The following is a 17,422-nucleotide window of genomic DNA, read 5'->3' on the forward strand; positions in this document are numbered from 1 at the left end:
GTTTCTGAGCCGTACATAGCTACGCTCCATATCAAAGTTTTTACGAGTCTTTTCTTAACATCCTTACTCAACGTCCCCGTCATCAACTCCCTCCTCCTTGTGAAAGCCTCTTTGCCTAGCACAATTCTTCTCCTTACATCCCTACTACTTTCACCATGTTGGTCCAAAACATTTCCGAGATACTTAAATTGTTCTACCTGCTCTAGCTTTGCCCTCCTATTTTAGCGTTTAGCTTAGCCTTTTCCTTAGCCTTTTCTTTCTAGAAAATCGCATAACCTTTGTTTTATTTATATTGATTCTCATCCCATATCTGTCACACTGAATTTCCAATTCACTCAGCTTGCTGCAATTCTTGCAACCCCTTGGCTGACTGACAAACTGAAGCTTGATCATCAGCAAACCAAACTGATTTTACGAATTCCCCGCCGACTTTCAATCCTACCTCCAGTCCTTCCCATGCCTCTTTAATCATATCCTCTGCATACAGGTTGAACAGCAACGGTGATAATGGGCAACCCTGCCTTACACCTCTTCCTAACACTGCCCATCCGGACTCCCCGTTCCCCACCCGCACCTGAGCATTCTGAGACATGTACAGGTTGCAGATTAGCCTCCTGTCCCTCCAATCTATTCCTACTTTCTGCAATATACTCATTATAGTTTTCCCAATCCACTCCATCAAATGCCTTTTCAAAATCTACGAGACAGGCAAATATGTCCTGATGGTATTCTATATTCCTCTTGATTAATAATCTCATTACTGCAATGGCATCACGTGTACCTCTCCCCTTCCTAAACCCAAACTGATCATCCCCTTAGTAATCATTTAGCCTACTCTCTATCCTTTTGTTGATGAACCTGAGAACAACTTTAGCTGTGTGTGATATCATCAAACTTATTGTTCTGTAGTCCTCACATGATGTAGCCTTTACCTTTTTCGGAATAGGAACTAACCCTGATCTCAGAAAGTCTTCTGGCCAGATTCCTTCCTCATAGATACTACAAATCAGTCCATATACTCTTCCTCCCACATTTTCTAAAACAATTAAGTAGTTCTGCAGGAATTTTATTTACCCCCACGGCCTTATTTAGTTTCATCTCCCTCAATACCCTTTCTTTCTCATCGTTGAGTATATCTGGACCTAAGCTGTCTTCATCTACATTATGTTTCTTTTCTACAAGATCTGTTTAAAAAGTATCATGACTTTTGTGTTTTTTTCAAAAATTATTTATTTATTCATGAATATCTATTTTGTCCCCTTAAAAGTAATCCCCATTAGATATTATACAGTTGTGCCAATGCTTTTTCCACTCCTCGAAGCTCTTCAAAAAATCATTCTTTGTGATCTTGTTCAGCTCCTCCTTAGATGCAGTCTTTATCTCGTCAATCATAGCGTCATCCTTTCATGGGCCTCTTCAGTTTCAGGAACAAGAAAAAGTCACTGGAGGTCAGATCTGGGGAATGTGGTGGCTGCGGCATCATTAGTGTGTTGTTTTTGGCCATAAATTTGCACACAAGTAACGATGTGTGAGCATGGGCGTTGTCATGGTGCAAAAGCCAATTTTTGTTCTTCCATAAATCCAGGCGTTTGTGGTGGATTGCTTCATGCAAATTGCACATAACTTCTACCTTGTGGCAAGAACTCATGATGCACCATGTTCTTGCAATGGAAAAAAACTGTAAACAAAACTTTCACATTTGACCGAACTTGGCGAGCTTTTTTGTGTCTTGGCTCGTGCTGCAGCTTCCATTGGAATGATTGACCTTTATTTTCCACGTCGTAACCATAGACCCATGATTCCTTACTGGTAATGGAGCAAATTTGGGACATTGCACCTCATTAGCAATGTTAATGCATTGCTGTTTTTGGTCAAAATTGAGTAATTTTGGTACGAATTTCGTGGCTACCCATGTCATGCCAAAATCATTGGTAAAAATCAAATGGTACAAGCAAATTAATATGTTTAGGTGGTGGTGGCTATTTTACTGGCTTCCAACCCAGAGGGCCCGGGTTCAAATCCTGGTGGTGTTGAATATTTTTCAGTGATATCTCGATCCCTAATTGGGGTGCTTCATGGAGGGCACTTTGAGTGAGTACACCATCCATTGGATGAGACGTTAAGCTGGGGACCCCTGGGCGCCTTTCGTAAAGAGTAGGCTGATGCCAATGCTGGGTTTCTCTCCTCCCTCCTTTTCGTCCTTTCCTGTCCATCCCTAATGGCACAAATGACCTCAGTTGTCAGTTGCCTCCCCTAAATACTACTACTACTATAATCTAACTGTTAACTTTCTAAGTCACCTAGCATTTTCCATGTATACCTGCGTCTTTTGTGGTGTCTAAACCAAGTGTTGGTGATGACTAACCCCTGTCTCCTGCAGAACTCAACTGCTTTCTCCCCGCGGTCATTCCTCGTGCCCAAACCGTAGTCGCCCACCTCATCACCATCTCTTCCTTTGCCTACCGTCGCATTCCAATCCCCCATCACTATCAAATGTTTCCCTGCAGGAACACACGCGATCATGTCCTCTAACTGATCGTATATCCTATCCACCTCTTCTTCCTTATGGTTGCTCGGTGGCATGTATACCTGAATTATAACTAAGTTCGTCGGTTCTGCTTTTATCTCCACTAGTAGTATTCTATCCGTTACCTGCTCTATGTTGACTACGCTTCTTCCTACCTCTTCATTTAATACTATGGCAACCCCTCGTTGGCTCTCGTCCCCACCGCTGTATATTATTCTATACTTATCACTCCAGTAATCCCCGCTATCTTTCCATCTCACCTCGCATAGACCTAAAATATCTATATTTCCCCTTTCCATATCTCGCTTAACATTCTCCAATTTCCCTGTCCTCATCATTGTCCTAACATTCCACGTTCCTATTCTAACTAATTTGGTTTTCTTCTCCTGCGTCTTCTGTCCTGCTGCTGCTGGTTTTCCCTTGCAAGGGTTTCGTGGGATGATGACCGCGGAAGCCTTGCCTCCCCCGCTGCCGGGCACGACACACGGCCGATTGGGCCGAACCCCGTAGTTGCCAGGACTCATATTCTCTGTATTGCCCATCATTTTAATCTTGGGAATAAATTGAGATGGTTTCCCATTGCCTTCCTCAATAGTGTTTTTAAAGTGACACCATCACTCAATGGCCGCCCCACTGGGGTCAGACTCCTTTGCAGCCGCCTTACAGAGGAACAGATACTGTGTGTGTACTACCTTTCATCTGGCTCCTAACCTTCAACTTATCTGGACTACAATGATGCCGTGGGGCAAGGGCTTGTGTGCTTTGATGGACCCGTAGAGCTGTGCTAATGGAAGCAATGATATTTGCTCCTGGTAGGGTCACCCATGCTCCTACGGTCTTTTATGAAATGCAGTGATTTTTTTCAGTTCGGCATGGTTTTAAATATCAAAGCAAAAAAAAACTCCCACGTTTCATGCTAAAGTAATTTACTTTGAATTCAATAATAATAATACCGATGTTTATTGATCATGTAGTCAACATTTTGTGGAATAAATCACAAAAAGAATGGCATAAAAAGACATGCATAATACTCATGTACTGGCAATTGAAGGATAAAATGGAGTGCAATATTACATATGCTTCATAACAGCATTCATCGATCAGCATCATTCAAGTGTATGATCTCATTATAATTAGTGCGCAGTGTAATGCAGTGTATAATATATTCTGCTTGAGAAACAAATAGATTTGTCCATGTTTTGATGTCACTGAAATTAGTGCTATGAAACATACATTGACGTTAGTGAAATTTACGAGCTGCCAGCCTGGACTTTCAACCTGTAATTGAGATTTTAATAGTCGAAGTGCAAACAAGTTGGAGCATTTCCAATAAAACCTAATAAATTTATTAGTATCTTCTACCCATTTCAATTTTTATTAATGATGCTATTAATTACAGGTTGTTAAATTTTCAACAACATTTGACAATTATGCCTATCTATGGTTCGACGACCGCCAAATTTTTCTGCAACAATTTCTTGTTTATGGCCGTCAGTTGACACCAGATGAACTTGATCTTGTTACATATGATGCTGCGAATATCAAAGAAAGTCCTCCAACTTTGGACCAATTTCGAGACCAGGTAAGAGCTTTTACATTGAATAATGCTAACTCCATCTTAAAACCAATCTTACATGTGTTTTATGTTGTTTCTGATCTAAAGCTTTTTAGTGTAAATCTAGTATTACAAATATTTTCTTTATAAACATAGGAACTATGACTAATTCAGAAGAAGCTTATTCCATTTCAAATTAGTTATTTTGACTCACCATCTTATTCTGTATTTTTCTCCTCATTTTAAATGTATACTCAACTAGATGTCAGAAGGCCAGCAAGGTAGCATAAGAAGGTAGAATGATCTGGAAAAGATCTGGTTGGAGGATAGGAAGATCTGGTCAGCCAAGAAAGGAATATAACATTATATTACATCTTTTGACTGATACTTCATTTACCTAATTTACTTGTAAATATGGCAAGGCTTTGGTCAGCCTGGCCATATTTACAGGGCGTGAAGCCTGGTTATCAGCATACAAATTTGAGTGCCTCCTGGGTTGACAGCCACTGTATAGGCTGTCATGATTACTGCCTATACTTCTGCCATATGAAGAGGTATTTCTTTAATGAAAGCCCAGATTTATTCTATTTGCGTTTCCTGTGATCCCATGCAGCTTGCCACAGAGTAATGACACCATATACATCAACTCGTACAACAAAATTTATATATTGTCATTCCTTATGACAAAACTCCATTTCATAAAACAACTGTAACACTAATCACTTGTATTTTTGAAACTTTTGTTGATAAAAATAAAAATATCTTGACCTTTTCTATGCCTACATCATAAAAACCTCCATCCTATGCATATTATCTTGATTTGACAATTGTTTCCCCACTGTACAAGGCCACACTCAGTATCTGAGTTTTAACAAGTCTTAATATCCTTACTCAATGTCTCTATCATCAATTCTTTCTACATTGTGAAAGCTTCTGCACCTAACCTAATTGTTTTCTTATATCCCTACTACTCTGACCAACCTATTCAAAAAGACTGTCAAAATAGGTTAACAGTTTAACCTGCTCTAGTTTTTACCCTGATATTTTGATTGTTATGTAATCTGTATATGATTTATGTATTCCCAGCTGTATTTTAGTCCTATCTCTTGCTCTCTCATGCCTCTTTCACCGCTCCCTTGACATATATCATTGAAAAGTGCTGGTGATAATTGACGCCTATGACTTACAACATTTTCTAACCGTGCTAACCCAAATTCTCCTTCTGCCTTATATGTGAAGTCAAAACCTGAGAAGTCTAAGATATATACAGGTTGCAGATAAATATCCTTTCCAGAGATGTACTTCTATCTTCTGTAATGCATTAATTACTTATCAATTGGCTCTATTGAATGTCTTCTCTAAATCTATGGAACAATCAAATATGTCCAGATATTACTCTTTAGTTACTTATTATTAGTGACCACTTTATTGCTAAGGCAACACACAATACTTCCCTTCCTTAAACCTAAACTTTTATAAGTAATCATTTGTACTCCTTTAATTGATGATCTTAAGAACACCCTGAGCTTCATGAAAAATCAATCTTATTGTGTTATATTCCTCATGGTTGATTTTCCTTTTTTTGGGATAGGTACTAACACTGATTGGAATACTTCCCCAAAATCTACAAAACAAACAAATATATCCTGATTATATTCTATGGTTCTCTCTATTAGTGATATCGTTCCTGCTCTACCATCACGCATGCATCTCCCCTTTCTGAACCCAAACTGTTAATGCTCTCATTATTGCTTCAATCTGCAAAAATCTTCTGGCTAATTTACTCCCTCATCAATAATATGAATATGTCCATAAAAACTCCCGCCAACATTTTCCTTAACCTTAGTAGTTCCACAAGAATGTTATCTATCCTCCCAGTCTTATTTGATTTTAGTTCCTTCTTTCCCCTTTCTATCTCACCATCATATTTGCCTGGAACTAAGCTATCCTCATCTATGTCCACATCTATCATACTCTACTTCTATGCCTGAGCTTGTTGGCGTGATGTCTTTACCCTATAGTTCCTATGTATATTCCTTCCATCTCTCTTGAATCTTCTCTGGCTCAATGAATAATTTTCCTAGTGTATCTTTGATTATTTTGATGGATTTTGTCTTCTTACTTCCTTATGCGTTCATCTTCCTATCTAGTGCAGCAATTTCACCCTTCCATTTGTCAACCTTCCATATCCTTGTATTGCATCCTCCACCATGCTTCTTTTTCTCTATTTGTCACCCATCTAAATTTATTCTTTAACTCTGTGTATATCTTTCAATCTAACTCTGCATTTACATTTCTGAAGTTCCTTCTATCCTTTCCATCTATCTTTCTAATCACCTCACCTGTAATCCTTGCTCTTTTATTATTGACTTGCACTTTTGTTTTTTAGGCTTTTCTTTTTGGCTTTTGATATTCTTTTTTTCATTTTTCTCATTAATGAAAGTCCTTGTAGAGTTAAAAACTAAAACATGTCCTGTAATATCTATTGCATCATATTACAACTTTGTCATTGAAAAACAAACTAAGGCATATGAACTTAAGCTTTAAGCAAATATTAAGGACATATTAATAAAACAATGTTTGTCTATTACGGCAAGACATTGGTTGAACAATGTCTCCATCATTAATTGCTAACCTTCACCGCACTTTGTATTGATAGAAAATTGGCGAGCTGATATCTTGGCAATGCCTTGTCAAGCACTCTGGTAATGCAATAATTTCAGAGTGTAAAAATCATTCGCCTTGACTGGGATTCAAACCTGGATCCTTCAATGTCCAGTCGAGTACTTTAGCCAGTTAAGCTATTGAGGTGTCCTCTTAAACTCTGAATTTTGGGGGCTTTAAAGGAGCAAGATGTTGTGATGAAATACTGTGCATACAATGTCACAGGTATTTGTAGTCGTGCGCAACGTGCCACACTCCACAAGGTTAAAGCGAACCTTTAAACCTTTAGGCTGTGTATACCTTGACAAATTCCAAAGCAACTGCAGGAGATGAGGCAACAGTAACTTTTAAAGGAGTCATCCGCTAATGTGCATTTCAATGCAACAATTTCAGAGTGTAAAAATCATTTGCCTGGATCGAGATTCTACTCTGGTTATGTTCATACAGGTGGTCAATAAAAATGTCTAAAACTGAATACTATTTTGTATAATATTTAAATGACATAAGGTAAAAATCAATGCTTTTTAAGATAAAATCTTTACTCTGATATCAAGTTGAAAGTGGTGCATATATGTATGCTTATACATACTAAATGAGAATTTGGGACTTAATTATGAAAATAAAAATATTTTGCTTCGAAATTAGTTGTGTAAGATGAATGTAATTATACTCTACATTTTTTGGGTAATATATGTAAGTGTTTGAACCTCATATTGAATTTCTCTTGATTTTTAAAAATTTCATATCATATAGCTAAAAGAAAAAGGTTACCTTATGGGTGACATTCTTGATTTTTTTTCCTTTAAAATCTATTACCAAGTAACACTGTGCTGAAAGGATTAAATATGTTCCAGTCACATGAAAACCAGTTAGAACTCATTGCTTCACAATATATGTTTACCATGTTCTCTTTATTTTTGCATTTTGTAATCCAAACTCGGGCATCTATGTTTTTATGCTATTTATTAATGAATTTACTTTACAGATTGATATGTTTGAGAACCTTTATCTTGAAGTGGAAAAGCTCAGCTCCAGCAAAGTATTTCATCATTGGTTTCAAGTGGATGTTGGCCCCTTTAAGCAGTCTCTCCTTAATACCGTGAGAAAATGGGGAAACATGTTTAAACAGCATTTGGTCGATCATGTTACCAATAGGTATGTTTGTTATTGGTTATTGCAATGATTAATTTAAAACTTATTTTAATTTTTAGATGCAGTGGCATGTCTAAACTATGTAAGCTTTTCATTAAAGTTGCTTGCAAAGTTTTATAAACTATCTTCATATGGGCTCATCATGGTTTGATGATGATTGGTACATTGTTATTATTTTATCGAAGCATGAACATTTATGTTCAATAATTATCAGTAGTCATAGATACTTCTGAACTTATATTCAAGTAGTGTACTTGTAGTGTTGCTCCAAACTCTCAACTAAAAAATGCCTCTAATGTGTAGGAGGAAATAGTTGATAATTATCATTCTATCTCAATTTTACTAAGAGAAGATAGCAAGTGCAAACAGGGTTCCAGGGTGGAGGAATGATGGAAAGAGTTGGAGAAAGATGCTCATGTGCAAACACCATTGTCAAAATGTGCCAAAACTCTTGCAATAAGTGCCATTTCTAATATTGGTATTAGAAAACTATCATTCTTAATAAAATCATATTGCTAGCACATCTAGAGTCTAAAAATTCCTTTCTCAAAGCTGCAAGTTTGATAATGTTGAGAGGTATACATTTACATTTTCCGGGCTAAACAAGAAGAAGAATCAACTCTTTGACTCTTCATTATAGTGTCTTAGTTTTTAAGCAACATCTGGGCATAGTAAAAGTAATTTGTGACAGCATAAGACTAGTGAAAATTTTCATATTACTCCGATTATATGGAAGAGACATGAATATCTTTGGGCATAAGTGTAGTTTATCTCTCCCTTCATTTTTCTTGTGGAATTACAAAGAAGGGATGACATACTGTTGCTCTGATATACTCTAGTCTTTCCATGTAATTTATGCTAATTCATATTTTTCCTTTAGTATAGAGCCAGCTGTGTTATTGTCTTAATATACTTAAATTTCTTTGTTATTCATTCTTATATTCAAAGTTATTTTTTATGTGTAACATTAATGTCATGAAGAGTCAGTGAACTTAAGTGTTACCCAGAATTACTTTTGGGTAACACTTCAGTATCTTACTGAAGTAGGAGTTATGCCCATATGTATTTTTAACCTAATATCTGCAACCTAGGATTAGCAAGTTTTTCAACAGCATAATGAGCGGTGGCCCACAATATTAAATATAAGATTCTGATAAAACTTTGCTCTCATTCTCTCATTTTTCTTAGAAGTACACACAATAGGATTATTGAAATTACTTCGGTAATCAGTGTATATTCTAATAAAATTGATTTTCTGTGAATACAACTGTATAGGTAGTCAATTTTGATTTTTCCATAAAAAAGACGTGATGTTATGCTTCTTTTCATTTCTTTTCATATTTGCAAGTGGAATATACATTTTTTATGAAATAAGATACGTATTTCATAAGTATTTATTTACTTCAGTTACAAATGTTTTAAACATAAAACTTTGAAAATTTCAGCTGGGCAAATAATAGTTGGCTTTACTCTTATTTAAAAATAAGATATATCCAGCCTATTAATTGGAATTATTCTTTGGTAAAATGGTTTGCTCTCAATTTGGTCATTTTATTTTAAACAACTCCAGATTGACCATTAATGTACTATTCTTTGTTTTAATTTAGTTTGACTGAATTGGCAGAATTTATTACTGCAGCTGATGAAAACCTATTGCAACCGGTATCTGAGGGAGATTATGATACATTGGTTACAATCATGAATTACTTGCGACAAGTGAAGGTAAGTTTTACTTTCTCTTTTGCACTTTCTCTCTTTCACCAAGATCTTTACTAATCTTTTTGTTTTTCTTTACTCAGCATATTTGTGATTTACTCTACTTTTTCTAATTGCTTCTTTTCCCAATGCAAATCTTCAATTGTTTTCACTTCTGTGACCATTTTCATCGGAAATACTCCTCAAATACATGAACTGCTCCATCTGCTCTAGTTTATTCTAGTCTGCTTGAATTTTACTTAGTGGCCTTACTTCATACATACTTACTGTATTCACTCATGTATTTTTTGATATCAGAATTGTTTAACTTAATAATCAAGGGTATAGGCAATTCAAAAGAAGTTGTAGGGAATACTGCAACAGTAACTTTTAATGGAGTCATCTGCAAATATGCATAGCAATGCAACAGTTGAAAGTATAAAAATCATTCATCTTGAACAGGATCCTGGCCAAGGCTAATAATTTTTACCTTTAAAAAATGCTCCATTGATATAAACAACTAAATAATTCCTTGTTGTGATATTTTTTGGCAAATAATGCTTAATCCCAAGTCTTCCCAGAGAAAATTTAATGTTGATCACTTCAATTTATAGTTTCCATAGTTTTGCCCTAATGGTAAATTGTTGGAGTATGACATAATTACCAAATTTGGATGGTATAAAGAAAAGGAAGGCAAAGTGACAAGTGTAACATTTCAAATTAATGATAAATTCTTTGTTTTAAAGGAGCGTGTTGCAGCTTCTGATGATCCATTTGAACCATTGAGAGAAACAATTAATTTACTGAAATTTTATGATCAAGAACTTCCAGAAGAAGTCTACTTACTGTTACAGGTTTGAATTTCTATTGAAAATATGATTGGTATTTTATTTATTGTATCATTGGTATTTAATTTCTATATTTAAACTTTAAGCCGATGTGGAATATTTTCAGCAATATCTTGTGCTAGGGTTCAATTTAAGTGTTAGTTAATTAAACCCATGTAAGTTTTTTTGGGAATATTAGGATATAACTATAGAATCGATTTTATTGTATACACTTGCTGTTAAACTAGCTGGTATAAAACCTTACCGATTTTATATAAGTTTAGTGCAGTCTCACAACAAACTTCAAGTGCACTCAAAAGGATGATGCTTTTATTTTTACTGTGGTCAGTTAGATTTGGTTCAACTTTTATATTTGCAGCTATCTTTTAGGTAATCTTTTCAGTGTTCATTCTCCTGCGACAGAGTGAAAATATTGACCATATACAGTAGAGACTCGTCATTACAAAACTAACGGGACAGAAAAAATTGGCATCTCCTCTGATGAATTTAAACACACTGCACTTTTGCCTGTGTTCCTTATACTTTCCTCAAATGAAGTGAAATGCATTCTGACCAGGTTATTTCTAGGTATTAACCCAGCTTGACCTAATGGGCCTACAAATTTATATTTCTTTCCCAATTATTAGTCATCATTAAAGTAGCACAGGACAAGGTTCCAAATTGTAGTCTTACATATTGATAAATTTCCTTCAAATGTTGCCCTTGTAACATTAAACACTTTAGGAAGTATATGTGGTGGGTATTTTAATAAAATAATTGCCTCTTTCAGAGATTTTACTGTAAAGTTAAGTCAGTGAGGTGTTGAACATTGCAATACTTATATAAATCCACCTGAAATACAATCTCCTGAGTAATAAGATGGCAACTTGCATCCCGGTATTATTTAATATTAAATTTTGATTTTTGGGACAATATTTAAGTTCAGTATTCATATTTGAATAAAATGGTATTTGACTCAACTTTGGTACTAAAATCTATATGTGTGCTTGACGAACATCTATGAATTTACTTAATATATATGATTCACCCCTCACATGGACTAAAACCTTGACTTGGTGGAAGGGCTTATGTGTTCTGGTGATCCCTAGAGCTGTGCTGGTGGGAGCAATGATAATTGGTCCTGGTAGGGTTGAAGGTTAGGAGCCAGATGAATATGACATAGAGGAAGACAGCTTAGATCCAGGCATACTTGAAAATCAGATAGAAAGGGCATTAACGGATATGAAACTAAATAAGGCCTTGGGGGTAGACAACATTCCTGCGGAACTACTAAAAGGTTTAGGAAAATGTCAGAGGAAGAGTCTATATTGACTTTAGTAGTATCTATGAGGAAGAAATCTGGCTGAAAGGCGAGATCAGTGTTAGTTCGTATTCAAAAAAGATAAAGGCTACCGCATGTGAGGACTACAGAGCGATAAGTTTGATATTCCACGCAGCTAAAGTGGCTCTCAGGATCATCAACAAAAGGATAGAGAGTAGGGTAAATGATTACTAAGGGGATGATCAGTTTGGGTTTAGGAAGGGGAGAGGTACGCATGATGCCATTGCAGTGATGAGATCACTGTTCGAGAGGAATAAAGAATACAATCAGGACATATTTGCCTGTCTCGTAGATTTTGAAAAGGCATTTGATGGAGTGGATTGGGAAAACTAATGAGTATATTGCAGAAAATAGCAATAGATTGGAGGGACAGGAGGCTAATCCGCAACATGTACATGTCTCAGACTGCTCAGGTGCAAGTGGGGAACAGATAATCCAGATGGGTAGTGATAGGAAAAGGTGCCCATTATCACCGTTGCTGTTCAACGTGTATGTGGAGGATATGATTAAAGAAGCATGGGAAGAACTGGAAGTAGGAATGAAAGTCGAAGGGGAATTCCTAAAATCAGCTGGGTTTGCTGATGACCAAGCTCTAATTTGTCAGTAGTATGGATGTAAGGAGAAGAATTGCACTAGGAAAAGTCTCTCACAAGGAGGTGGGTGTTGATGACAGGTACGTTGAGTAAGGATGTTAAGAAAACACTCGTGAGAACTTTAATATGGAGAGTAGTAATGTACAGCAAGGAAACATGGTCACTGAAGCAGGATGATAGAAGTAGATTGGAGGCTTTTAAAATGTGGGTGTGGGGAAGAATGGAGAAGATGAAATAGACCAAAAGCAAAACAAATGAGAAAGTACTAGGTATATAAGGTGAGAAGATGGGTTTGCTGGGAGAAATCCTAAGGAGGCAGGAAAAATAGATGAAGGGCATATTGATTGGCAGTGGGATGTGGGAGACTGTAATAGAGGGGAGAATGTTAGGCAAACAAGGAAATAGTAGGAACAGGATAGGGATGTTGGACAGGATGAAGGGTGGAAGGAAGTACACAGAAACTTAGGGAGCATTGTATTGGCAGCCAAGGGCTGTATTTTGAAGGTAATAATCATGATTAAAGGGTAACTTATAAAATCAAGTATTTATTCAAACAGTCTCTTGTCTTTTTTTGAACAGACCTTGTATCTATGAATTTGGAAATGGCCTTCGAAGCATTTCCACTTTAATGGAATTGCCTTATTTGTTATTTTTCATGCAGAATTGTAGATGATAATGCATATAGTTTTATTTTATTGAAGCATCATGATCAGGATTTTGTTGTACAAATAATTTGAATTGACTTTCAGACTCTACCAGAAAAGTGGCTGAACACCAAAAAAACTGCTATCACTGTCAAAATGCAAGTCGCACCCTTGCAAGCTATTGAAGTTGGTCACATTAGGAAAAAGATAATGTCTTTTGACCTGAGGCAGCAGAAGTTCCGTGAAGTATTCAAAAGATCTGAAGTGTTTAAGTTAGTATTTACTTTCTCCTGAATTTTTTACTTGTGGACACTAAAATCCTATTTTTCTGGTCTTAGTTGAGAGCAATTTTGTGTTGCAAAAATGAATATTCCATTAAACCTGTACATACTTTTGATGTCTTATAAATTAGATAATAATTTGCATTACATATAAAATGGGAAATTACACATTCATAAAACCAGTTATAAGTTGGGCCTGGCTTGGCTAGATTTCTCTGTACTTGTATGTGTAATCCAGACAAAACTTGGTGAATCAGTGTGGCTTTTTTAATTTAAAGGTTGCAAGATAAAATTATTTTGGGGAAGGCAAAAATTTCATCCAATTTATCCGAATTTTTCAATAAAAATTAAATATTCACTAATTGATTCATGCTCCTGTAGAGTGTATTTTATTATAAATTAAAAACTATTACATGAAGTAATGGAATATTAAAGCAGTGATATAAGGGCTAATTAAGGGTAAGCAGTATTGAAGAAGAAAGGAATGGGTTTTTTATGATGCATGAAGGCAAGTAATGAATAAAAAATAATGTAGGTTGAGCAAGAGGAAGTTCTCATGTAATGTAGCCATGTGTAGTCATTAGAGACCATCAAATGCCCATAATAGGGACCATCTAATAGTCACTAGAGTCAATCCTGAATCCTTGGACCATGTGCACTTTCCACTAAATTATAATAACTACAAAACTGCACTGCTTCGACTTTACATGTGTTTACCCAAAAATATTACCCAAGACATAAACCTAGAACCCTGATGTCAGTGACCCATCACACCCAATAGGCTATCTCCAAGAGAAGCATGCAAGACGACATACACTCACTACTTTATCATTGCTTGTTAGAGAGGGGAGATTGGAATACTTCATGTTAATTCTGGCAATGAGACACTCTCTACTGGACCAATTGGTTCCGTCTTAAAGCTTTTTCTTAATTCTATCATTTCTCTTCCTGAGACAACTAATTCCAATTCAATATTACCTTTTTGACAAATTCCATTTTTTCTTTAAAGTTTTGATATTGCATACATGCTTCAAAAACATTTTGGTGGTTTTATTGCATTTACTATGACTTGCATGAGGAAATAAAAAAATAAAAAATAATGATAAACTGAATTGTGTATTCAAACATTTCGGGAAATTGCATTGACCAAGAAACTCTCCAATCTTAGCTGAATGTAGCCATTCACCTGCAGATGTATTCTGAAAAAAACTGATTTCACAAAATTGCTTATTTTTGAGCTTATTGGAATTGAATGTGCCTAATCTTTAGAGTCTGGTGTAAAAACTGTTCAATATAATTATTTTCAGATTTGAATGTCCGAATCCTTATCGCCAGCTAGACAAAATTCAAATTTTGATTACATCATATGAAGATGAAATGAACAAGATAATGGAAGCTACATCACTTTTTGAAGTTGTTGTGCCAGAATTTAAACAACTTAAATTTTGCCGTAAAGAAGTTGTGTTACTAAAGGTAAAACCAATTTTTGCCCATGCATGGTACTCTTTCTATTTATTTTTTTTCTTATTCATAAATGGTCCTCCATGCAATGCTTATAATAAATTGAAACTGGCTGAAGTTAATGATATTGCTAAATGAAGAACTTCCTTCCAAGAATAATAATTGATAATATCACCTGATTTATAGCAACTCTGGGATTATGTAACCATTGTTGAAGCCTGTATAAATGACTGGAAAACTACACCATGGAAAAAAATTGATGTTGAAAGTATGGATATTGAATGTAAGAAGTTTGGGAAAGAAATTCGAGGTCAGTATGTTTTTTATTTAGTTGCTTTTTAATTGTTTGTTGATCATTTCCAAATCTTATTTTTTATTGAATTTTAGTTATGGCTTCTTCTCTTATGTTTAGCATTTCATCCTGATTCTTCTTTCAGAATCTGAATTCTTATTTGAAACATGACTCTCTTTTAAATTTTTTCATCATCAGTATTTGAACCCAAAATTTTTTTTACAGTAGCCCCCTATTTCTTTCAAGAAACTCTCTTGTCCCTTGACTTAAATTCTGTCGATTACTAGAGGAGCCGAAAAAATATCCTAATTTGAAACTCCTTTTGAGAAAATGTCTGAATTCTTTCTGTAACTAGCCAGGCTGGGAATAACTCATTGAGCAAAGGTAAATAACAGATTGAATCTCTTGCATAAATTGGATGGGCGTCTCTTTTGCAGGGGTGTTGAAAATGTACTATTACCCTCATTGTACTACAGTAGCAGATATTATGTCAATAGAATTAGAGAGAGTAAGTATAGAATGGATAGATTTAAGGTGTCATTTTTTCCACAAACAATTAGATAACATTGTCTGACGGCAGAAGGGTCATGTTCACCAGACCCGTACACACTAGACCTTGGTCCATGTATGGCCAGTGTATGTCTAAAATTTGGTCTTGTGTGTGTTCACCCCCTGCCACACATCCTTAGTGGTGGCTTGCAGGGTACATAAATAAATAAACAAAATAAAAAACTATTTTTCAGAAAGAGCGATTCTGCTGCATATTTGTTTGGTCATAAAGAAATTTATAAGATATTAAGAAGGTGAAAATGCTGGATTTCTTTACAAAAAAATATTATGGACCTCTGTTTAATTTTCTTATTTTAGAATAATTAAAATTATAACTTACTTTTCAATCACTTATTTTAAACATTTTCTTTTTATTAATAAGAATTAGAGTTGAAAGAAACTGATAAACTAAGTACATATCTATGCTTAAATTAAAAATGTGATATTCAATGAACAAACAGAATTCATAGAAAAGGAATTATGATAAAATTTAATTGTAATAGGAGAATTTTATGAGGATTTGAATTTGGTCGAAATGAAATTGAAGGATTTGAGTTTGACTGATTACCTTTAAAAAGCCCTTTTTAATGGCTGTAGGAGATGAGTTACATTTTGTGGAAACAAAATAAATATAATTTCATTGTCCTGACATATTTAAATTACTTCGTAGGGTTAACACTGTAACAAGTTGTTAAATATTAGAACTTAGGGTCCATCTCCCTCTAATCATCTCAAATACAGAAGGCAACAGTTTTAAGAACCAGCTCTAATTTAGCTTCAGTGAACTGGGGTGTCTGAAGTCACTGAGAATTGAACTCAGCCCTCTAGTCAGTAGCTCAACACTTTTTCCTTGATATTACCTTACCTCTCAAGACCGCAACAAATTAAAATTGTATTGATTGCATTAACTGTTGACAGCTCTTTTTTTTCTTTCTAGGTTTTGATAAGGAAATGCGAAGTTGGGATCTTTATGTGAATTTGGATGCTACAGTGAAAAATATGCTCACATCATTAAGAGCTGTGGCAGAGCTGCAAAATCCAGCAATTAGAGACAGACATTGGGATCAGTTAATGACGGCTACAAAGGTTTGCTATAATATTAAAACTACAGATTGCACCAGCTTAAAAATGTCACACCTAATATATGCTTCCTTAGCAATCAACAATTTTTTTGAGAATTTGCTTTATGGCAAGACATTCTGTTGATAACTTAATTCATTAAAATTAAATGTGCAGTAGGTTATGAAAGTCCTCAATACACTGGAACAGCCAAGCTCCAAAATATTATAAGATGACGGTTACAGCTAACTTGAAATGCAGATCATAATTTTCATGGCACACCTGTGATGCACAGCACACAAAAATATTGTAAGACTCAATAACCCTTGGGTCTGCAAACTACATTATGGCAAGAATCTTGGTAAAGGAATTTACCAATGAGAGTGACTACTTTTAATCACTGATTACTAACCAGTGCAACATTCAAATGCCATCTCCTGACTACCCAAGCATAGCTTCTATGATGTCCTTCTGGGCATCAAAGAAGTCCCCCTCATATTCATCTCACCTCTCAGCTTCCTGTTTATGTCTTCCTGCAACACTTTTTCCATGAATAGATTTTCCTTGACCTGGAATTCAGTGGGTTAAGGGTAGGAAAAGGCTGATGAGGTGTAGATGGCACATTACCTCTGCTCCTCTTATGATGCAATAGCCTCACCTCATGCAGGTAGAAATAGAGTATACCTAGAAGAGGAGAGGAAATAGGGTGGTATTTTTTGATGCTCGGTGAAATATTTACTTTTACTTACTTCTTATGTCTGTCATCTATTTAGAAATAATG

General features: G+C 35.5%; 1 protein-coding gene across 1 annotated transcript in view; it reads left to right on the forward strand.

Moving 5' to 3' along the window:
• Positions 1-17,422, forward strand: part of LOC139692126 (dynein beta chain, ciliary-like) — a 160,005-nt gene that overhangs the window by 53,185 nt on the left and 89,398 nt on the right. The window contains exons 21-28 of the mRNA XM_071590168.1: positions 3,927-4,109; positions 7,732-7,901; positions 9,506-9,620; positions 10,340-10,447; positions 13,105-13,271; positions 14,588-14,753; positions 14,928-15,051; positions 16,520-16,668. Of these exons, the coding sequence (XP_071446269.1) occupies positions 3,927-4,109; positions 7,732-7,901; positions 9,506-9,620; positions 10,340-10,447; positions 13,105-13,271; positions 14,588-14,753; positions 14,928-15,051; positions 16,520-16,668 (1,182 nt within the window). The remainder of the gene's footprint in view (positions 1-3,926; positions 4,110-7,731; positions 7,902-9,505; positions 9,621-10,339; positions 10,448-13,104; positions 13,272-14,587; positions 14,754-14,927; positions 15,052-16,519; positions 16,669-17,422) is intronic.

Source organism: Hetaerina americana, unplaced genomic scaffold (genome assembly GCF_022747635.1).
Source record: "Hetaerina americana unplaced genomic scaffold, ioHetAmer1.1.p SCAF_4, whole genome shotgun sequence".
NCBI lineage: Eukaryota > Metazoa > Arthropoda > Insecta > Odonata > Calopterygidae > Hetaerina > Hetaerina americana.